Source organism: Adiantum capillus-veneris, unplaced genomic scaffold, assembly GCF_014529385.1.
Source record: "Adiantum capillus-veneris isolate H3 unplaced genomic scaffold, ASM1452938v2 Hic_scaffold_921, whole genome shotgun sequence".
Taxonomy (NCBI): domain Eukaryota; kingdom Viridiplantae; phylum Streptophyta; class Polypodiopsida; order Polypodiales; family Pteridaceae; genus Adiantum; species Adiantum capillus-veneris.
This window is the reverse complement of record NW_028221881.1, coordinates 1-23,725: the sequence shown is the minus strand read 5'-3', so window position 1 is coordinate 23,725 and position 23,725 is coordinate 1. Positions and strand designations below refer to the sequence as shown.

Below are 23,725 nucleotides of genomic sequence, written 5' to 3'. Positions count from 1 at the left end.
ATTTTGGCCATATCTTTAACTCAAGTCTATGGTTGTATATTTCAAGAGTTTCTTTTGGATCAATAAAGATTGGAGGTGTTTTGCGTACACTCTTTTCACTTATTGAATCTCTATCATCTCTGTTCTTGAAATTTGCCTTTCAAAAACTATCGATTGAGTTGTATCTACTAGTCTTTTACTAGAGGCAGTCTCAGATTGTTTGCTCATAAATTAGGTTGCAAGGCTTGTCATGATTGGTCTTGTGGATGTCTGCATGTCGTTCAAGTAAGTATTGTAGTGCACACTTTGTAGCACTACCAAAGACGTATTTGCACATGTGGATTCATAAAGGCCTATGTTTGATTCGTCACATATTGAAACATGTAAACTTGCATGTTTTCCTCCTTCTCAAGTATCTTTTTCTTGGCTCCACCAAAGTAGAGATTGCATATTGCAATTCATTTTCCATTGCCTCATCTGCCATTAATTCTCTAAATTTAGGGCTAAAAAAACCTTGATCAACCACAACTTTATTAAGCATGTTCCATAACTCAAGCATGCTCCTCAACTTTATTAAGCATGTTCCATAACCAACAAAAGGTGCAGCTTGATGCTCGATGAACTCAACCTTCTAAAACTAGGAAAATTCATGATCTAGCGTGTAAAAAATTTTGTTTACTTCATTGTAGTCGAGTTCAAGATTCACGTGCTCACCAAACAATGTTAGTGATCTCAATGAAAAATTGGAGTCTCTCAACTATCGATCATAAGCACCAATTTTTGCCCATGTGTAGGGCCATAGATGGTAATATGCCGACCCATTTGTTGGCCTCGGCTTCTTGTAGAGAAAAGATGACATTGCTTCATACATAGAAAAATTATATTGTCAAAAGATGAGATTTATTCTTGAGAATGGTAAAATAGTAGTATAATATGTGACACCCCAATTGGAAGTAAACTTGGCCCGAAGTCTCTTTTTCAACAAGGCTTAGGTAATGTGAAAGAGAATGTGATCAAGAAACCAACATCTTTTTGGTCTTGCTCTTGTGTGACTATGGAACTCTTCCTTGACTAGCCCTTCGGTCATGTGCAACACTTGGTGTTCTACTTTGCTCTTGTGTGACTACTATGGAAGATTTTCTCTCTCCCTTGACTAGCCCTTCGGTCATGTGAAACACTTGGGATTTTATCTTGTGGCTGGGTGCTTCTATCTCTCATTGAGCTGCTGGCTTTTCACAGCTTACCCAACACCCACCAAAGCTCCAAATCTTTCACTGTCTGCAGCAATCGCATACATTAGTTTTGGACCCCTCACAAATTGGCTATTTTTGCCTTCATTTCTCCCTCTCCTTCCTTCTCTATCATGCCCGAGAAAGTGCACAAAATTGTCCCCCGCCAGCGCAGGACCGTTTCATGCAATGTAATGTGCTGGAAAGTGTGCCTCCACTTAGCCTTGAACCGGTTGAGAAATCAAAACATCCGATAGAAAATAGAGTTAAATTACAAAAGATCCAATAATTTTTGACAATTTCCTCTCCCAATCTACCCTAAAGGGAATTTTGTGTGTCTGCAAAATTGGATTTTTCCCGGACATTGATGCAATGTCTTGGGCATGCCTAAAAAGGAAGGCCATAAGGAGCAAGACCATTCATTTTGGTTGGTTCATGTCTTATATTAGTCATTGTGATCAATCTTTCCATGAGTTGGATGTAGGTGTTGTCGGCCATTTTTTGTAGTGGACCGATGTGCCGTTTATGTGAATAGAAATTCACCTTCTTTGTTTTCATTTATAAGCATGCAAATTTATCGTGGTGCTAGCCTTGAATACCTGATTGTGTCGGCCAGTGTGACTTTATTCCAATCATGCCCGGTTGCCTATCATAAAGCATACCGCGCCAGCGCGGTAAGGTTTAGAGCACCAAACTGCAAACCACATCGGACGAAATGGGAAGACGGCGATGCGAAATGTCAATGAGGAAGAAGAGTTCCTTCAGCACGAGGGTCGGTAGCTTGGACCTCTTGAGGTACCCTTTCTTGTACTGCAATTGAGCTTGAGCGCGGAGTCTGTAGAAATACTTAAAGCTGCCCTTCAGTTGGAGTAGAGCCATGCAGCCTTGAGGGGACGAGAGAGAGGGCCAGATTTGTGTGCAGAATACTGCCTCCCATAGGTAACCTTGAGAGGCCACCTCTCTCCATCCTTGGCTCATGCAGCTTGCACGTGCAAGTGAATCGCCATCAAGCTTCTCAAACACGCGAGCAGAGAGTCCACACAGGCCCTAATCCTCAGCATGGTTAATTTGCGCTCTCTGCCAGTATTGTGTCCTAAAGTATGCCGCGTCGGCACGGTAAGGTTTCGAGCACCAAACAGGGCAAGCCGCTTCTGCCCGTACTGTGTCCTAAAGCATGTCGCGTCGACGCGGGAAGGTTTCGAGCACCAAACGAGGGCAAGCCACTTCTAATCCTCAACATTGCTCATCTATGCTCTGATCTGTCCGTATTGTGTCCTAAAGTATGCCGCGTCGGCGTGGTAGTGTTTCGAGCACCAAACGAGGGCAAACCGCTTCTAGTTACGTAGCAATGTGTGATGTAAAAGTTCAGATTTTGCAGTGCTTGAGGGACGAGGCATTCTAAGGACCGTGTGGGAATCAACTCTCAAAAGGATTTCTTTGCCCTGATCTCTGACGTCGGTACTCTGCCCGAAGGTATAACACGTGGCCGCGGTGGTGTTTCAAGCTCAAAACGGCAGAGATAGAAGCATTGTTGAAGATGGCTCCAAGAGCTTCTCTGCATGTGTTGTACATGATAGACTATAAGCGTTCAGCATAGAGTAGTTATTTTTAATGATGTCGTTGGGCATCACCCTGTTGTCTGTGCCTCAATTGGCTGGTGTCAACGATAGGTTGTTACATGTCCACCGAGAGAGAGAGAGAGAGAGAGAGAGAGAGAGAGAGAGAGAGAGAGAGAGAGAGAGAGAGAGAGAGAGAGAGAGAGAGAGAGAGAGAGCCCAATAATATAACATGGAGGGCTACTCTAGCAAACTGTCCATGGAGCCCGATACATTGTGGTAGATAGAGTACCTCTCCAGCTTGCAAACAACTCAAGGCCATTACTCGGCTGGGTCACCTAGTGAACATGGCCACATTGGCTCGCTTGGAGCTACATCTTTGGCTGCAGCAGGAGGCCATGATGCACCTTCTTTGCAACTCCCTTTTCTTCAATTCTGGGCCTGAGACAGTGAGAGTACCCCATTTTCTTCTAAGTGCATCCCTCCATGTGGGAATATAATCGCATCATGGCCCATTAATGTGCTCATATTCATAAAGTGCTTCCTCTTCTCGCCGAGCTATTATGTGGTCTACGAGTAAAGGATTATGTGCCGGACTCTTCCATAGCAGTCGTACATCAGAACAGTGCATGATGCGGCAGGAAATTATGACAACATGGACTCATGGTCCAATGTGATCTGCTTTCACAGAGTAGCAGCTACGTACTATACGGCAGGAGCAGGCGATTGTGCAGCTGGACTATGACCGTTAGAATGGCATCAAGGAGTTTAAAATTATTTTTCTTAGCCACATGGTCGAAGAGGTATGCATGCGACGTGCTGTTCGAGGCAATGTTTGGGAAAAATGTGCCTCAGCTTAATATCGTGTCGTTTTCAATTTCAAAAATGCCGATTGACTCCAAGAGGAAGAGGACAAATTCCGTCCCAAAATAGAGAAAAATAGTGTAAAAACCCTAAAAATAAACCTAATTCTTTAAAATTTCCTCTTGGCTAATTCAAGAAAAGGAGTTTTGTATGTTTGGAAAAATGATTTTTCCCAAACATTGGTTCAAGGATATGCCTGCAGAAATTCTCAAGAGTGTGCTGGCGCCTCTCGTGCACATGTATCCGCACACAGGTTTGTGCGAGGCAATTGTGACACAGCCAACACATAATATAATGTATCTATACTATGACCCATTTGGAGCAAATGGGACAACTGGTGGTGCAGTATCAATGACATTGGACATCGACATCTTTCTGATTGGGCATGATGAGGTAGTAAACAAAAGGAAAGTTTTCAACGCAGAGAGAGAGAGAGAGAGGGGGGGCACTCTAGGCTTTCTACCGTCGCTCTCACCTCCCTTACTATTTCCTTCCATGCCGAATGGCAATGATAGTGCCCCATTAAAGACACACACACACACACACACACACACACACACACACACACACAGAGGGAGAGAGAGATGCCCATTCATAATTCTTGTGTAGAACATATATGGAGGTCCATGGGGCATGACCAAGGAGGAGGGTGTACTGAATCAACATTTCGTATCTCTAGTTTCAAAACTCTCTTGAAGAAAATAATGAAAATCTCAATGCAAAAGACACGATCCCTCCCTTTGTTGCCACGAGGCTTTCTACAGAGGGCTCTCTCCATTATAATAGCTAGATTTCTATTAAGGGTTCCAATTCTGCAATGCAAAGGAAATCGGCCAAGAGTATGAAGGACAAATTGCTACATTCCCTTTCTTACAAGATGTTCTATGTTTGGGAGGGGATTCATAGAGCAGTGGATTGGCAGACAACCATCAAAGATAAACATTGTCGAGTTTTGTCTGATGTGATTGATGATATAAAGGTTTCAGATATTGCTCTGTTGACAAGTCTGCAATGAAGGAGTTTGTGCTCGTGCACAACTCATAAAAGTAAACAGTTTGCTTATGCTACAATTTTTTTTTAGCACAAATTCAACTTTGCTATTGAATTTTTGGATAAGTTATAATCATTTTTGGATAAGTCATAAGACATGGATTCTAATCTAGCCGATTTTTCAAGTTAAAACTAATCTAGACATGGAAGGAAATAGTAAGGACGGTAAAAAGCCTAAGATGCCCCCCCTTCTCTCTCTCTCTCTCTCTCTCTCTCTCTCTCTCTCTCTCTCTCTCTCTCTCTCTCTCTCTCTCATGTGGGTCTCGCTCGGTGTTACCATTTTCTCGATAAAGTTTGCTTGGTGTATGGTAAGACTCAACGTTTACCAAGCTTCTTAATGAGCTTTCTATCCGAAATGTAGTCTCTTGGAACATGCTGATTACACAATCTGTCTCATGTTGTGACAAGGACCTACATACATAATTCTTTGTATTCACATCATCAACACTGTCAACATATCCCTTGTATCTATCTTTGCGATCATCATGCTCTTTGTGAGTCCTTTGATCATTGCATCCTTATGGCTACGACCCCTTCGACTATGTCCATCCTCTCTGTCATGGTCTCTTCATCTCTCATTCTTTCTCTGTTGATGTCAGTCATGTCTACCCCGATCACCATCATCATCATCTCTTCTCCGCCTTCTGCCTGCGTATCGAGCGCTAGGTAGGTGGGGACCTTTAACGGTTGGAGGTATTTTCAATGATTAGTCCTTTCTCCGTGCATGTTGCAAGTAGGTAGGTGGGGACCTTTAACGGTTGGAGGTATTTTCAATGATTAGTCCTTTCTCCGTGCATGTTGCAAGTAGGTGGGAATGAGGTTTACGCATATGCATGAAGCCCACTAGAGCTAGCTGGTGCATGCAATGCATGCAGAGAAAGCTACCAATATGTGTGGTTGGAAGTATATCTGACCATGCTTGTACGATTGCATTTGCGTATCTTCCACTGGTTGGACACTTAGTTGTTGACCATCCATGCACTATCGACTCCCATTTCTTTGCTCAAGATGGTTCGTTATATGGGTGCGACTTACATGTGCATTCTACTCTCGTTATTGTCTATGGGCTGTCATGCCAAGGAAACTCTTGTGTTGTTATCTGATTACATTTCCTATAGCTATAAACTCTCGCCAAAAGGAGTGAACTCTTGGGGTTGGGATATTTTAATGAAGAAGGGTTGTATGTTGTTTTTATTCTAGAAAAGATTGTTTTGGTGCCGCTTTGATCATGTTTAAAGGGATGTTTTAACAAAATTGTGATGGGAATCTTAAAAAGGAATTTTGTGTATGAACAGACATGTGGTAGTAATTAGAAAACAAGCTAGAAAGTGTGAGTGTGAGGTGGAAAGTTGGAATGAAACATGGGATTTATGTGATTTGCCTCTTGGCAAAAAGGCCATTGGTACAAAGTGTGTTTACAAGTTGAAACGCAAGCCGGATGGTGAGATTGATTGCCATAAGGCTCGACTTGTTGCAAAAGGTTATGCACGACAAAAAGGCATAGATTATGAAGAAACTTTTGCTCCCACTTGTCGTATGACTACTGTGCATTTTCTATGTGCATTGGCAGCTCATTTTGGTTGGGATGTACATCAATCAGACATTTTTACTTCTTTCTTGAATGGTGACATATTGGAGGAAGTTTATGTAACGCAACCTTGCGGTTTTGTCAAGAAAGGACAAGAGGACAAAGTGTGCAAATGTAAGAAAGCTTTGTATGGGTTGAAGCAATCTCCTCGTGCTTGGTATGAGAAGGCTGACACTCATTTGGTCAAACGAGGCTTTCGTAGCAATCCAACAGAAAGCACATTGTATGTAAAGCATGAGGTGATGTACTTCTTGTTGTGGTTATTTATGTGGATGATTTCCTAATCACTCGACCAAATGAGAGACATATTGCTAAATTTAAGGCTGATTTGAATGCTACTTTCAAGATGAAAGATTTGGGGTTGTTGCATCATTACTTGGGTATACAGTTTAAGCAGTGTGATGGTGGTATTGCCTTGTGTCAAAAAGGTTGCATAGAGACATTGCTATGTAAGTTTGGACTTGAGGATTACAAACCTATTGCCACTACCATGGAAACATGTCTAAAACTGAGTCTTCATGGTGATCCTGTTGATGTCACTCTTTACTAAACTGCTATTGGTTGCCTCATTTATGTATGCAACACGAGGCCGGATATTCACTTTGCAGTTGCACAAGTCAGCAGATTTATGCATGGCCCAGGGTCTAAGCATTGGCAGGCTGTCAAGAGGATTTTCCACTACTTGAGTGGCACTTTACATCTTGGCTTGTTTTATACCAAGGGGGGATCATTGTCACCAGACATACATGCTTTTCGGACTCAGGTTGGGTTGGTTGTTTTGACACGCGAGTGTCCACAAGTGGTTTTTATTTCATGCTTGGCAGTTCATGTATATCATGGTTGAGCAAGAAGCAACCTACTGTGGCCACTTCTAGTTGTGAGACTGAGTACAGGGCAGTCTTCACAACTAGGTTGAATGTGTATGGCTGAGACGCCTTAGGTATTGGGACAGGACACTGCCAACACAATCTACAGTGACAGTCAGAGCGCATTCGCAGTTGCGAGGAACCTAGTTTTTCATGCTCTCACAAAGCACATTGAGGTGCATTACCACTATGTCATGGAGAGGCTCTCAGCAAAAGATATCAGCTTGGCTTATAAGCCAACGTAGGACAACCTTGCAGATCTTTTCACAAAGGCATTGTCTCGTGAGAAGCTCGAAGCTTTTCACAAAGCTTTGGGCTTACTCCCCTTTGTGGACTGATCATGTCCTCAAGGAATGGCACTTCCCTTTACCCTATGTGCCAGCTCTTGTTCACCACATCACTCCCAGGGGGGGATTTGTTACCATATACATGTGGTAGTGATGTGTGTGAATGCACTAAGGACAGCCGGGGCATTTTTTTTTTCTCTCTAGGAGGTTTTTCCCCCGTGCATTGTATATAGGTCATTCATTGTATATACGTCCATCATTCTCAGATCCAAGTTTTCGGCGAGCACTCAAGCAAGCAAGGTAACACGCGCTCTCCCTCTCTCTCTCTTTCTTCTCCACACACACACACACACACACACACACGAAGAGAGGAAGGAGAGCCAGGTATGCTCCTTCTCTCTCCTCACTCTCATGTTCCCTTCCCCTCTTTCTCTCTCCCTCTCTCTCTCTCTCACACACACACACACACACACACACACACACACACACATTGTGTTTTTGAGAGAGAGAGAGAGAGAGAGAGAGAGAGAGAGAGAGAGAGAGCACATGCATAAACAAAAAACGCACACACACATGCATAAACAAAGAATGCACACACACATTGAGAGAGGAAAAGAGAGAGAGAGAGAGAGAGAGAGAGAGAGAGAGAGAGAGAGCATGCATAAACCAAAAACACACACACACATGCATAAACAAAGAATGCATACACACATTGAGAGAGGAAAAGAGAGAGAGAGAGAGAGAGAGAGAGAGAGAAAGAGAGAGAGAGAGAGAGAGAGAGAGAGAGAGAGAGAGAAAGATATAAAACAAAGAAAGAGAGAGAGAGAGAGAGAGAGAAGAAGAAGAAGAAGAAGAGAGTCTTAACATCGTAGGAAACTATCCCAAGAGACCTTAAAGATCTAGTCGACGAGGAGTTGAACTCAAGACCTATTATTCATGAGGGAAATGGCATAACCAATCTATCACACTTGGGTGATAGAAAAGTTACACCATTTTTCTCCTTTTATTGGCGTGCACACACACCCACACACATACACATCCGAGAAGAAAAGAGTTTAATTTAACGTCGTAGGAAACTAATTCAAGAGACCTAAAGATCTAACCGATGAGGAGTTGAACTCAAGACCTGTTATTCAAGAGGGAAATGGCATAACCAATCTACCACACTTGGGTGATAGAAAGGTTATACCATTTTTCTTTTAGTATTGGCACACACACACACCCACACACACACGAGAAGAAGAGAGTTTTAACGTCGTAAACTATCCCAAAAGACGTTAAAGATTAGGTTAGATGTAGACTTACATTAAATTAAATTTAGGTTTATTTAAGTTAAATTAGATTAGATTTAGGTTTATTTTTAGTTAGATTTACGTTTGATTAGATTTAGGTTTATTTACATTAGATTTAGATTTACGTTATATTATATTAGATTTAGGTTTATTTATGTTAGATTTAGATTTACGTTATATCAGATTAGATTTAGGTTTATTTATTTTATTTACTTGTATTGAAGAGGAAAATGGCATAACCAATCTACCACACTTGGGTGATAGAAAGGTTATACCATTTTCCTCTTTTTATCGTTTAAGATAAGGTTAGATTTAGATTTACGTTAGATTAGATTTAGGTTTATTTTGAGTACACCGAAGGATTATACTGCCTACACGTTTGAGACACTGCATCGGGGATAATCCCGTCTTGATGCAAACTCTTGCTGCGTCACTTTGCTGCCACCACCTGTCTGGATTGGTCGTCCTCTCCTCCCTGATACCAGAGACGAAGCCTAGATGAGGAGACGCATGCGCGACTACATGAGGAGAGGAGTGGAGGGGTGTCAGGGAGGAGAGGACGACCAGTCCAGATAGGCGGTGGCAACAAAGTGACGCAGCAAGAGTTTGCATCAAGACGGGATTATCCCATCACCTGGGGAATGGCAGTTGGGCAAGCTTCGAGGAGGATTTTGTCCCATCACCTGTGTCATGGATCGACGGGGTGGAGAGGTGAGAGTATTAAACTCTTGCATTGAAGTATTTGTATATGTGAGGCCCATTCACATCTACACAGCTAGTATCCCCATTGGTATGTCTTTTACCCTTCAATGGAGCGAATCAGCACATGTTCAATTAGGTTAGATTTAAGATAAGATTTTGGATTGAGTTTTTATATTAGAGTCTACCTTCGAGATTACGGTAAAAAAATTAGAGTTAGACGAACGGTGAAAAGATCTACTGTGAAAAGATGTTAAGATGTTGTGAAATGCTATAGCTAGAGAAGAGGCAAAGGGGTTTTTTCCACTACATGCACTATCATGTAGACGTGGGTGTGTAGATTTCTTGTACCCACAAATATAGGCATTGACCAATAAAGATGAGATTATAACCCGGTGGTTCTGATCTCCGTGCACCTCTAGACCGAGGTGTGCGGGGATTGGACATGACTAGAGAATGTGAGGTAGTTTACAATGTGAACAAAGAGAGAGAGAGAGAGAGAGAGAGAGAGATAAGAAGATTAAATTTGTTGTCCAGGTTATACGATTTTTGCCCTCATTATGAGTAGTGACGAGGATGTGGGGCCGTCCAACCGAAACACTTATCTCTCAACGAGGATCTTATGTCCTTGTAATCAATGCAAGCATGTTGTGCGACGGACAAGACGCGTTTATTTGTAGCACGTTCGCGAATTTGGTGAGTTCGATCCATCTATTATAGATCGAGTTGTTGCCAATTATAACTGGTCGGACTCTGACGTTGGCCAACAGGCAGCAATCTTGCAACCCAATAGACGTGTTCGTAGGCGCTTTGGTCAAGCAGCATATGTGAGGCCACAAGATGTAGCCTCTGAAAGCTCGGGGGATGATCATGTAGACCACATTCCCAACGAGGCAATGTTTGAGCCCGAGATTGATGATATTATCGAGACGATCATGGATTCAGAAAGGATTATCTATGATAATATGAAAAGTGAAGCCGATACGCCATTGTATAATGGAGCACGTGTGTTTAGATTGAAAGCGCTCTTGATTCTTCTCAACATGCAGGCAAAGTTTGGATGGAGTGACACTAGCGTCACAGCGCTTTTCAGGTGATCTATTACAATTAGTTTACTTTAATAAAACTCTAAATGTATAATGATCCGATAGATTTTTACACAATTGTATTGTATTTTTATGTTGTGTAGATTGCTCAAAGAGTACATACTACCAGCTGATAATGTGATGCCAGATTCCCGAGAGGAAGCAAAAAAGATTTTTTGGGGATGGATTACAATTCGATCCACGCTTGTCCTAATGACTGCATTCTTTTCAGAGGGGAATACATAGACATGGAGAAGTGTACGAAATGTGATTCCGAGAGATATCGAGTAGATCTCCACGGAACAAAAATTCCACAAAAGGTTTTGTGACATTTTCCTCTGCTTCCTCGCATCAAGCATTTCTTCGAATATAAGTCCATGGCCGCCTTAGCATCATGGCATGAGGAGAATAAATCTTCGGATGGTGTGCTACGGATTCCTGCAGATTGCGCATCCTGTAAACATATAGATGGAACATGGTCGGATTTTGCCAGGGAAGCTCGAAATCTGCGCTTAGGCCTGGCTATGGATGGCGTAAATCCATTTGATCAAAGATCAACATCTTACAGTGTATGGCCCGTTGTCATCGTCAACTATAACATTCCCCCGTGGTTAACTACAAAGAAGGGGCACCTATGGCTAAGCTTGATTGTGCCGGGGCGATATAAAGTAAAGAATATGGATGTGTATCTTTGTCCACTATTGGAAGAGCTACAACAATTGTGGATTGGCATAGAAGTGGTGGATATGAGCCGACACACAGATCGACGAAATGCTTTGATCAGAGGCATTCTAATGTGGACCATGCATGACTATCCCGGACTAACAGAATGCTCAAGTGATCTATTTAAACTCCTCACTCAGACACTGTAAATCTTGGTTTTTCTCAAGCTGATCTATTATCATGTGTATACATGCAGGGCTTCAAACAAGCGGATACAGAGCATGTGTCACATGTGGACCTAAACTGAATGCACGTAGGGCGCCCTCATTGAAGAAGCAAATCTATGAAGGTCATCAAGCGTATCTTCAGAGAATCATGTGTTACGCGACGGCTTTTTGGGAAGAGAGCCACCGAGGATGCCTGCACAAGCATGGTTAGAGCAAAAGGAGATATGTGATGACGGATTGCCCCCAGGGATGAAGAGACTATCTCTATGGTACGAGTTACCATATTGGCCCCGACTTATGATCAATCACTTGCTCGATCCAATGCACATATTCAAGAATGTGGGTAATCTACTATGGGATCATCTGACCGGCAAGAAAGATACTTTGGGAGCCAGGGTTGACCTTAGAAATGTGGATCGTATGGAGCAATATTGGCCGCAAACAGCGTTCGATGAATTGATAAAAGTCCCTAAAGCACCATGGATTTTCACAGGAGCCCAAGAACACAAAGTAAAAGAGACCATTCGATCTTTGCAGACCCCCACTGTCATAATGCAATCGCTCCGAACGTGTTTTACTAAAGAAGGAAAGCTTACCGGTTTGAAGTCACACGACTGGCATAAAATGTGTCAGGTATGTTCATAGTGGAATATATCATAGTGGGAATTGTGTAACAAATTCGTGTGTGGACTTTAATATCATTGCTGCACGTGTTTTGCAGTTTATTTTATTGGTTTCCATTGAGGGATGTTTGTCTCTTGACGTCCGTAACACAATCTACAAACTTGCAAAATTGATGCAATGGATCTCACAAAAGGAGATCAACGTAGACTCCATACCATTCGCCAAACTAAACACTACGGAGGTTATGTGCATGTTTGAGAAACATTTTCCTACTACCATGCTAACCATTCAAGGGCATCTTCTTGTTCACGTAGTTGATGAGGTGGAAATAGCTGGCATAGTACATTCCAGATGGATGTTCTTTTTAGAACGTTTCATGAAAACGCTCAAGGGATATGTGCTTCAGAAGGCACGTCCGGAGGGTAGCATGGTAGAAGGTTGGCTCGTATCAGAGTCCCTAGTGTACATTGGAGAGTGGCTAGACGGATTTGATAAAGCTCGGGATACGCTATGGAGAACCATAGATGATGAGCGCATATCTGGGATTGTCATGTGCAATCTCGGTGTTGAGAAGAAGATGACAGAAGATCTAGAGACTAAAATCGACCGATTTTGCATGCTTCACAATCCAGTGATGTATAAGTGGATTTCACAATATGAGGATGCAAAGCAAGACCAACAAAGGACACGAATCGAGTGGAGACGGGGAAGACGACCACCGATGCACTATCCATCGGGTCTGGAGAGCCTACCAACATTCATGAGCTTAAGATGGCTACACAACCAATTGAAAAGCACATAACAGTGCGGTGAAGAAATGACTGAGGAAGAGTGGGAGTACTCTCGGGGTTGCATGACCAAGGTAAGTTTGCAATGTACGACTAGTGACTTTCTAGATGTTTGAACGGCCACTCATAATCTTTGTTGGTTTTAGTATAAGTCATACACAGCAGCATGGTGTAAAGGTCGACATTTTAGGGTGCAATGGATCGATAAAAAGCGTTTTACTCAAGATTGTGGAATCATGGCAAAATTTGAACAGTCTAGTCGACGACGGTCCTCTAACATAATGGATTCTTTGTATGTTTTGACAGTGGTCGATGACAGGACGCGTACGTGATCCCACACCGTACGAGCTTGAGTACGCAGGCAGGAAGGGCTGAAACGTCCTTATGGACATTCTGAGTTCTCGCGGCGGCATGGTTAGTATTAGGGTTTATTCTTTTCTATTTGTTGTATTGTTTTATAAACGTCGCTATATGTTTATACTTACAAAAAGCTGTCTTATTGTTTTTTTTTTTGCAAAATCCGACAGATACGCCGTGGACGCGATGAGACGTCTGATTAGATGACATCGATTTAGCCATAGATAGATAGCATTAGTTTCTTTTTATGTATCATGAGACAACTTTTATACATCTTTTTGAAAACCATGTATATTTACTAAATAGTGACAATGGTTTGTAACTATTATATTTGCAACGTTTAACAATCAAGTGATTTTGCCTATGTGTACAATTGTCATTGATTTACTTTCATCAATTCACGCTTGTCAGTTTTGTATCTTTATTTTTCAAACAATACGTACTATAGATGATGGAGTTAAAGGTTATATTGTCTTGTGGGTGACTATTTTGGGTCTATATCTACCTTTGTACTTTTTTTCAAAGGTGAATCAATTAATGAAACATTCAATATGGTTGATGGGTGGCAGGGCATTGAACCAAAAAAAATTCCTCTCGGACGTCGCTATGAACGTCGCTATATAAGGCTCTGCAGCGTCGCTATAGATGGCTCTGTAGCGTCGCTATAATCGTTGCTATAGGTGTCGCTATATAGCAACGATTATAGCGACACTTATAAAAACTGTTATAGCAACGCTTATAGCGACGTTCCCGTATCGACGCTCTTAGCGACGCCGAGGGTTATAAAAACCCAGTGTATTTCCGTCGCTAAAAGCATCACAAGAGCACACAACCTCTTGTAGTGAAAGGCAAGTGTATCTCTCTCAGGATGCAAGTAGGCTTTTTGAGATGAAGGTCTTTTTATGAGGGATATAAGATACAATTTTTATGCTATGTATACATTGTTGATCATTATCACTAGGCTATGTTTTGACTGGGAGTTGTATCTATCGCATTTCGAAGTTTCTCTTTTGAAGCTCATAGTGGGAGACTTTGCTGCTGCTAAAAAAGAAGCATTTTTATGACAATTTATGCCACAGATGTGGTAGGAAAGGAATCACTCTTAAGTACCTTTTCTTATATTACATACATATTCCAAGCTTGATGAAATGGGGATGAAATGACTCACCTTTTAGATTTATCGACACTTTCCATTTCACACACGTCATTTATTTTTTATTTCGTCATTGTCATTAGTGACGATGCTAATATCACTTTTGTTTAAGTATATTGGATACGGTGGTGTATACAAAACCTCAAAAATGGCTTGATATCTGAGCAACACATGACCTATTATAATTGTTGACCCGAGAGCAATTGTGGGAAAAATCAGACAATGTTTTTGAAAAATCTCAAACTAAGACATCAGACAATGTTTTTGAAAAATCAATTTATAACAATCTACAAAACCTTGGGCCCTCGCATGAATTTCAAACAAGCAATTTTGGGCTATGTTTCACTATTTTACACTACTTTTCTCAGAATTTAGATAAAATTTAATCTTCCTTATTCTCTTGCTATCAACCACATTTTTGAATTTGCAAATGGTAATTGTAACGAGGGAGACTCCCGTTGCCTCCGGGTAGAGCAAGAAAAAAGAATAAATTAGACTCCCACTGTGAAGCAAATAGGAACTGATGCTAATAACAACTAACCTAACAAAGTAAATAATGAGAGAGAGAGAGAGAGACACTGCAGTGTAGCAAGGAAGTAAAGCTAACTTGTATTGATAGAATGAAATAAGAGCTTGCACACTCTTCAACATAACAAAGGTGCCTTCATATACATTAGGCAAGGGGAGCCTTATTGGGTAAGTGCTAGGATGAAGGGACGTTGCCTACATTAGGGGGAGATGATTTAGGGGGTGGGTGAGATGATTGAGGCACTGAGTGAGCACCGTTAATAGTGGTAGGATATTTCACATCCCCCCGTAACGGTGAACACCTCATTACATGGGAGAATCCCCCCCTTAAGGAGGTGTGCAAGCAGTAGGCACAAGCGACAAATTTCGACATGCTGTAGTTTGGGTCGTAGCAGGTACTGATTTGGTGAGGAAATCTGCCCAATTGTGAGCAGTGGGCACATATTGCAACTTTAAAAAACCATTGGCGACCAATTCCTTGATGAAGTGATAACTGATTTTGATGTGCTTTAGTTTGTTGGAGAAACTTGGGGAAGCAGCTAGAGCAATTGCAGATTGGTTGTCGCAGTAGAGGGTTATGGCTTCTTCCGAGATAGGATATGGAAGTTGAAATTCGTGAATGAGCTCAGAAATCCAGAGAGCTTCCCTGGAAGCAAGAGCAACAGCTACATATTCGGCTTCAGTCAATGAAGAGGCAATTGAAGATTGTCGTTTTGTTTGCCAGGATATTAGTGCACCTGAAAGAGAGAATATATAGCCACATGTGGAGAAGCAGCGGGGATCATCCCCTGCCCAATTGGCGTCGACATAGCCACTCAGAGAGATAGGTATGGTGGCATCATAAGCATAGGTGAGAGCATAGTGCTTAGTGGTCAGGAGATAGCAAAGTGTGCGTTTTGCAGCTTGCTTGTGTGCTTTGCATGGCTGTGACATAACGCGAGATAATATATGGCCGGTGTAGCAGAGATCAAAGCGAGTGCAGGATATCAGATAACGAAGCTGACCACAAAACTTGGGATAATGAAGAGAAGGCCAATAGAGCTCATCAGCGGGAGAGTAGGCATGAAATTCAGGTGCTAAGTTGTGTTTGAGAGGAAGGGGGCTGAATTCAGGAGAACAAGTGCTCATGCCATAATAAGTGAGAAGCTCTTCAATGTATTTTACCTGGGTGAGTTTGATCCACTTGTCATAGGGATCGCGAAGCACTTGAATGCCGAGAAAATACGTCATTGGTCCCTTGTCACTGACAGGGAATTCTTATTGGAGACAGTCGATGGTGCGCAATACCATGCTTTCAGTGGTGCCGATGAGTGGGATATCATCCACAAATAATCCCAAAATGGCGAGGCCATCATTTGTACACCAGATGAAGATATTGAAGTCGACACTAAGTCGCTCCCAACCACATGCAATGAGATAATTGTGTATGCGTGTATACCATTCATGTGCAGACTGTTTGAGGCCGTATATAGGCTTATTTAGCTTGCAAACATATTCAGGATAATATGGATTTGCAAAGTGAGGGGGTTGGGTCATGTAAACAAGCTCGTAGAGCAAGCCGTGCAAAAAGGCTGTTTTAATGTCAAGGTGATGTAGGGGCAAATTATACTTTGCAGCTATAGCGACTAAAAGTCTAAATGCAGTTAGGCCTAGAACAGGGGAATATGTATCAAAATAGTCTACACCATACCTCTCTGTATAGCCGCGAGCGACAAGTCTGGCTTTGTAACGCTCAATTCTACCATCCGGGAAGTACTTTTTCTTCAATAGCCATTTGCATGTGACTATATTGTGATGTTCTGGCGGTGGAACAAGATCCCAAGTATGGGCTTCTTCGAGTGCCTGAAGCTCAGCTTGAATTGCTTCGTGCCATAAATCTCCCTCACTGGATGAGAGGGCATCGACGACCGAGATTGGCAGAATATCTTCGACTGGAGCGGGTGGGGTGGTCGATTGAAGTTCTTCTTGGAGAACGACCGAGAAGCTTGTAGCAGCGTAAATATCTGCTAATGACTTTGTGCAGACGCGACTGCTAGAAGCTTCTTGATCAAGGTGTTGTGCTGATGGTGATGACTCCGACGAGGTGCAGGTGGTGGGAGATGTCGCCGAGGTTGATGTAAGTGGCTCGACCTCATCGATCCCCAATGGAATAGGTTGATTTGAGGGTGTGGCATGAGAATCCTCCACTGGCGAGGGAACCGATGTCGAGGTGGTAGATGTTTGATAGGATGACGCAGAGCGAGATGGCTCTCGGGTAGGGGCTGCCAGCAAGGAGGGAGCAAGTAGGGCATTGAACTCTTGCGGGCAGTTTGGTAGGTCCGAACCATAATGGGCGAGAATGGGGTTTGCAAGGCGGGTGGCCGATGGTGGGAAACGCTGCCAAGAGGGAAATTATTTACTGTGTTGCGAGCTGGAAAATGAATGGAGGATGGCGCAACAGGGACAGTATGCCGTGTGAAGCTGGGAGGGGATAAGGGAGGGTGATAGGTGCCCAAGGGACGCGAATGGTGGAGGAGACCAAGCTGTGGCGAGCTGCTACGGGTTGGGGTGGCAAGGAGGCCTTGCGAGGCTGCAGCAGGATGGGGCGTAGGTGGGGAAAGTTGCGCGGGTGGAGAACCGAATTGAGGTTGGGTGCTATGCGGGGTGGTGGATGGAGGGTGTGCAGCGGCAGTGGGAGGACACCTTGAGGATGGGCAATGGCGTGAAGGGCTGAGCTGTGCAGGGTGTTGTGTGTGGGGAAAGCGAGCAGGGAGAGCTGTAGTTGAAGAAGGCTCTGGATGCATGGGGTATGCAGTGCGCATGGGAGAGATATGGGCTAATATGGGCGCCTCAGAATCCACATGGCGGCATGCAGCCGTGTTGCTAATTGGAGAGGGTGGTGAGGTGGTAGGAGTGGTTTCATGCAGGGTTTTACTCGGAGAAGGGAGGCGAGCCAAGAAATGAGCGGGATAGCGAGCCTGTTGGTGGACTTCATGTGGAGGAGAGGAAATATTGGAGGGAGACGAGCCTTGGAGGATGAAATCCTCATCAAAAATGACGGTTCTGGCATGAATGAATTTGTGGAGCTCGGGTTGATGGAGGCGATAAGCTTTGACTCCAAGGCGATCTCCGTAGCCGACGAAGATGGTGCGGGTGGCTCTTAGTGATAACTTAGAGACTGGGTTGGTTTCGAGAGGATATGCTATGCTACCAAAAATGCGAAGATGGCCAAGGCTCGGCGGGTTTGCATACCATAGAGCATATGGAGTGGTATTTGGATTTTGAGATGACGGGATTCGATTCTGTACATAGCATGCGGTGACCGTAGCTTCTTCCCAGCAATTGTCTGCTAGACTGGCTTGAATGAGCATGGCGTGAGCAGCATCAAAAATGGTGTAATTCTTGCGCTCGGCCCGACCGTTTTGCTGAGGGTGAGCAGGGATGGTATATTCATGACAAATACCCGCCGTGTGGCAGATATCCCGAAACTGATGGGATGTGTATTCCCCGCCATTGTCGGTGCGGAGTACCTTGATTTTCCGATCATGCTTGTTTTCAGCCAGTGCTTTGAAGTGGCTAAAATATGTGATTGTTGAAGCTTTATCAAGCATGTAATAGACGGTTGTGAACTTGGAGTAGTCATCAATAAAAGTGAGCATATAAAGGTTGCCAGTGAGTGATTTGACAGGCAAGGGGCCACAGACATCAGAATGAATGAGATCAAGCGGTGCGGAAGCGCGTGATGATGATGTAGGTGCATCCTTCACAGAGGGTGATGGGAGTGAGATGCTTGGGTAAACCGAGGGCAAGCTGGCGGTGTGTGAGCTGATGTAAAACATGTTGAGAAATGTGACCTAGTCTATAGTGCCATTTGAGGGTGGTGTCGTGTGGGAAAGATTGTGCAGAAGATGCAAGAGCATGTGCAGGAGATGAATCACCTAGAGGGTAGAGTCGCCCAACCTGGGGTACCTGAAGATTGATATGCCAGCCATTGACATCTCGGGCTTGTATGTTGCAACCATTTTTTTGTGAATTTAATGGTAATACCTGAAGAGGTTAGCTCGCTAACAGAAATAAGATTTTTCTTTAAGCCAGGTACATAATAAACTTTAGATATAGTAGTGCGTAGGCCATTGGGAAGACTGATGGTGGCATCGCCATAGGCTGTAGCAAGTTGGAGGCTATTATCTCCGAGACAGACTTCTAGGGGAGTGTGGAGATAGGAGAAATTTGAAAGCCAATGAAATTGATAGGTCATATGGTGGGTGGCACCAGTGTCAAGTAGCCAGAGATCAGGGGATGAACTATGGAGAGTAGCGGCATATAATTGCATAGGATAAGAAGGGTTTTTCTCATATGTAGATATATCAACATAATGAGCTTGGCCATGAGAAGAGGGTGAAAACAGAAGGGGTCTGGCCCCCCCTTGAGGGTATGACGGATAAAATTGAGAATATGCAACAGGAGGCCGAAAATTACCTTGATTACGGGGTTGCCGACAATCCTTTGCAATATGACCAAACCGATTGCAATTGGTGCATTGCTTCGGGCTTGAATGATGTTTCTTTCCATGGTTGTGGTGCTGACGAGGAGGGCCAGAGTGGTTGAACGTCTTCTTGCCAGGGTGAGGTTTGTGAGGTTTAGCCATAGTGATTAATGCCGTTGACTTTTGCGAGCCGTTGGTGTGGTCGCGAAGGGTTTCTTCTTGTTGAATCTTTGCTACTAGATTTTGTAGCTGTAGATTTTTCGTCGTGGCTTGGGTGGTGATGAAGGCCCTCCATGATCGGGAAGGGAGGCCAACAAGAGCATGGACTTCAGCTCTTCAGGGATTTCTAGCCCTGATATGAGTACTTCGTCTAGAAGTATCTACCAAGTTTCTAAGAACTTGGATGAAGACTGACCTTCATGCATAGTGGTGTTTACCAGTTTCTTGATCAGGGAAACTTGGTAAACGAGGTCGGTATGCTCGTAGTTCTTCTCAAAGAACTTCCAAATAGCATTGGCGGTGGTGAGCTTCTTCACCATTTGGACTTGCCGATCTTGGCAGTGGAGAATAAGCTCCATCTTGGCACTATTATTTTTACGTTGCCAAGCATTGTAGACATCGGAGATGCCAATAGGATCCTTGTCTTTGGGTTTGTCGGGTTGAGCTTCGACGCCCGACGTAATTTTCCAGAGTTGAAGCTGTGTAAGGTAAAGCTCCATTCGTATCTTCCATACTTGGTAATTCGTGCCGTTGAGTTTGTCGATGACATAGCGAGGCTTGTATGCGGCAGAGGACATAGAGGATGACTCGGCCATCGTGCAAGGCTCCGGATTCCTTGACGTGAACGAGCAGACCTTCGAGTGCTTGGAAGATAATAGAGAGGGGCTCTATGTGGTAGCTAAGACAGAGATGCAAGGGGCTAAGGCGAGTTCCTAAGCTCTACGAAGCTCTGATACCATGTGAAGCAAATAGGAACTGATGCTAATAACAACTAATCTAACAAAGTAAATAATGAGAGAGAGAGAGAGAGAGACACTGTAGTGTAGCAAGGAAGTAAAGCTAACTTGTGTTGATAGAATGAAATAAGAACTTGCACGCTCTTCAACATAACAAAGGTGCCTTTATATACATTAGGCAAGGGGAGCCTTATTGGGTAAGTGCTAGGATGAAGGGACGTTGCCTACATTAGGGGGAGATGATTTAGGGGGTGGGTGAGATTAGGATGAAGGGACGTTGCCTACATTAGGGGGAGATGATTTAGGGGGTGGGTGAGATGATTGAGGCACTGAGTGAGCACCGTTAATAGTGGTAGGATATTTCACATTAGGGGGAGATGATTTAGGGGGTGGGTGAGATGATTGAGGCAATGAGTGAGCACCGTTAATAGTGGTAGGATATTTCACACCCACTACCTCCGGTACTAAGAATAATACAATTAAACATTGTTATTGAAAAACTCTTAACGAAGAGCACGATCAGCTGCCGTCACTCGCTTAGGCGATTGCCAAAAGAGTTTTGAACTCCTTGAAGTCAATCCGGCCATCGCCATTGAGGTCGTGGGCAGCAATCATGCGTTGGCAATCGTCCAAGTTGTGAACGGCGGCCGGCGGCCGGGACGTGCCACCGGACTTGCAAATGGCGGATAATCTGCTCACAACCTGAAGCAGCTCGTGAGCATCAATGAAGCCATTGCGGTCCAGATCGTAGAGCTCAAAAGTATCAGCAAGGAGCTGCTCGATATCGTCCTCAGGCTCAGCGCTTTGCAGGAGGGCCCTGAATTCGGAGAGGTCGATGTGTCCATCGTGGTCAATGTCCGCCTGTCGGAAGATGGATTGAGAACGCTCGCGTGAAAGCGTGCTGTCCAGTGACGCCAGCAGGGCGTAGAGCTCTTCCTCGGAGAGGCGGCCATCGCCGTCCAGGTCGTACGCTTTGAACGCCTCCTCTGCGTGCAGCTTTGCTGCCTTCTCCCTTGCTCTTCTTGGCGACTCGTCGCAGCCTTTCAGCCACTCTTGATCATAGCTACCTCCCCCAAATATCAACCTCCATGGTAGACAGCAATTTTCGAGAAACGTCGCCAACTTCTGCATTGTTGTCTTCTCCGCGACTCCTATATTCACGTGCTGCCCTTTATATCTAGCCATATGGCTTCCCGACTGCTTTTGCCTTTCGCTTTTCCCAACGAAAGCGCAAACACCCCCCCGTTGCTTCGTAAACACCACTTGGTTTTGCTTAAATCAATTCTTCGGAAACACATGCAGCCACTTGGCATCACAATTGACATCGAACGGCTTAAAGAAACGCATTTATGTCATTGTTAGCGCCGATCTTTTCAGTGTCCAACTTTTTAATATAAAACTAGTCTTGCATGGTTGGCCTTGTTGTGACAAGTTATTTTGTCAAGGTATAGTAAAATGCTAGTGGAGAATTTTTTTTACCTAATAATATAGCACACAAATGGGACTAAACTGAGCTTGCCTCTTGCATCCGAGAGCAGCTCCTTATATTAACATGAGATCAGGTAGTTACAAGTAGGTTCACACTCGGGTCATCCGGCCACACACCACACCTCCCCCCTTAGGGAGAAAAAGATGAACATCTTTTTAGAATTTTGGGTCGAGAATGGATTCGACATGATGGAAAGGATTGCGTCAACTCCAACGCCTCATGCAGGGGGAGTGACCATACAACGGCTTAGGGGCTAGGGACTGAGAAGACTTGGCTCGAAAAGAAAACATCTCGTTGTAGGCAATACACTAGGTAGCTATCCCAATGGAAATGGCTACACGAGGAACGACTAACTGAGAGCTGGGCATGATATTTTTGCGACATACATCCATTTCCATAAGGGGTGTGGTGGGCTTAACTCGACGTTGAATGGAACGGGACAAACTCTGCTACAACGATAAAAAGAAACTAAAACTTTTTTAGAAAAACTAACTAAAAAACCAACTCTGCATCACAACGATGAAACGGAAAGGCTGAGCACCTCTGCAACAAAGCGACAACAACTCCCTCTTTTGTTCCATCGTGTCTTTCTTCTTCTTGTAGAAGCAGTAACTCCTGAACTATGATCCATAATTTGTGAAGGGATTGTTTGCCATCGTCCACCACTTTTTCGACCCTTATTTAGCGAGTGCACCAGGTGATCGCCTCTATCCTCTGCATTGCAAGTTGAAAGTTTTTGGTTGGGGGCCTCTGTTTCAATAGGATGCTGTCTTGCTGATTGGTCAGCTGTATTAAGCGACCCAGTTTACAGCCTGGTTCAAATTCATAGGATCAACGACTTTTTTACTTGAGGGTTAGTGTAAGTTCGATTGTGGGGTTCAGGATTGAGGTGAGAACCGTATGCAGAATTTACTGCCAAGAAACCATCTTCAAGAAAAATGGCGTATTTGGCAACCCATGATTCTGTGGTCTTCAGCATCTCCTCAATGAAGTGAATTAGGGCTGCGCAGCTTCTTTCTCCCGAGGATAAGAGCTCGATTGCCGAGGTCATGTCCTGCAGAACCTCTCGCAGGGCTTGAATGGTATTGCCGTCCATTTCCACCTTAGCCCAAGTCCAGCCTCTTTCCCTATAACCTTCGCAACACAGCCTGTTGTTGACCCATTCCTCCTGCGTGCGGGCGAGAGAGAGAGAGAGAGAGAGAGAGGAGAGAGAGAGAGAGAGAGAGAGCGAGCTTTTGAGCAGGGTTCACTCCCTATCCGGATCAAAGACGAGACTCGGCATGGCACTGTGCATTCAGAGGCCAGAAAGTGAAAACCAAGAAAGGCTTCTCAAATGCCAGTCTCTCTCCACCATGTGTGTGCACACAAATGGGACCAAACTGAGCTTACCTCTTGCATCCGAGAGCAGCTCCTTATATTAACATGAGAGGTAGTTACAAGTAGGTTCACACTCAGGCCGTCCGACCACACAAAACCACAATAAAAGATGAACATGAAACATTTTACAAAACATATATTTTTGTGAAAATCAGATTGTAATTGTTACGTTGCAATCTTTTTTCTCTTTTGTGTGCGAAAAGCACTAATGGAATGTATATATCAAAATAGAGCACTCACCTATTTATATAGGGTTTCACTTCAGAAAGTACACACTTCAAAAAGCTTGCTTTGATGAACTACAAACAAAAGTAGAAAACCGCTAATTAAAATTTCCATACCATGAAAAAACTAAAACTCAAAAGTAAAATAGTGCACGGTAACATGAGTGCAAGAAAAGTACAAAGTACATCTTTCTCCAAAATTTAAAATTAGAAACGAAAACACTATATAGTCATGGTACAAAAAAACAAGATAACAAACTGAAAATTGCTTTGGTAAATTTGATATAAAATTGCATGTGCTCGGCAATGTGAATTTGCTGTTGGCTAACGTTTACAAGGGAACAACTAAATCCGACAAAAAAAATTGCGACACTTTTTT

At 43.6% G+C, this 23,725-nt stretch overlaps 1 protein-coding gene across 1 annotated transcript; it reads right to left on the bottom strand.

The window, feature by feature from the left end:
- Positions 1-20,357: 20,357 nt before the first annotated feature.
- LOC147416484 (putative calcium-binding protein CML23) lies at positions 20,358-21,441 on the bottom strand. The gene has a single exon (XM_086508318.1). It carries the CDS (start codon positions 21,439-21,441, stop codon positions 20,794-20,796), a length of 648 nt encoding a protein of 215 aa, XP_086364444.1. The 3' UTR covers positions 20,358-20,793.
- Between the last annotated feature and the right edge of the window lie 2,284 nt (positions 21,442-23,725).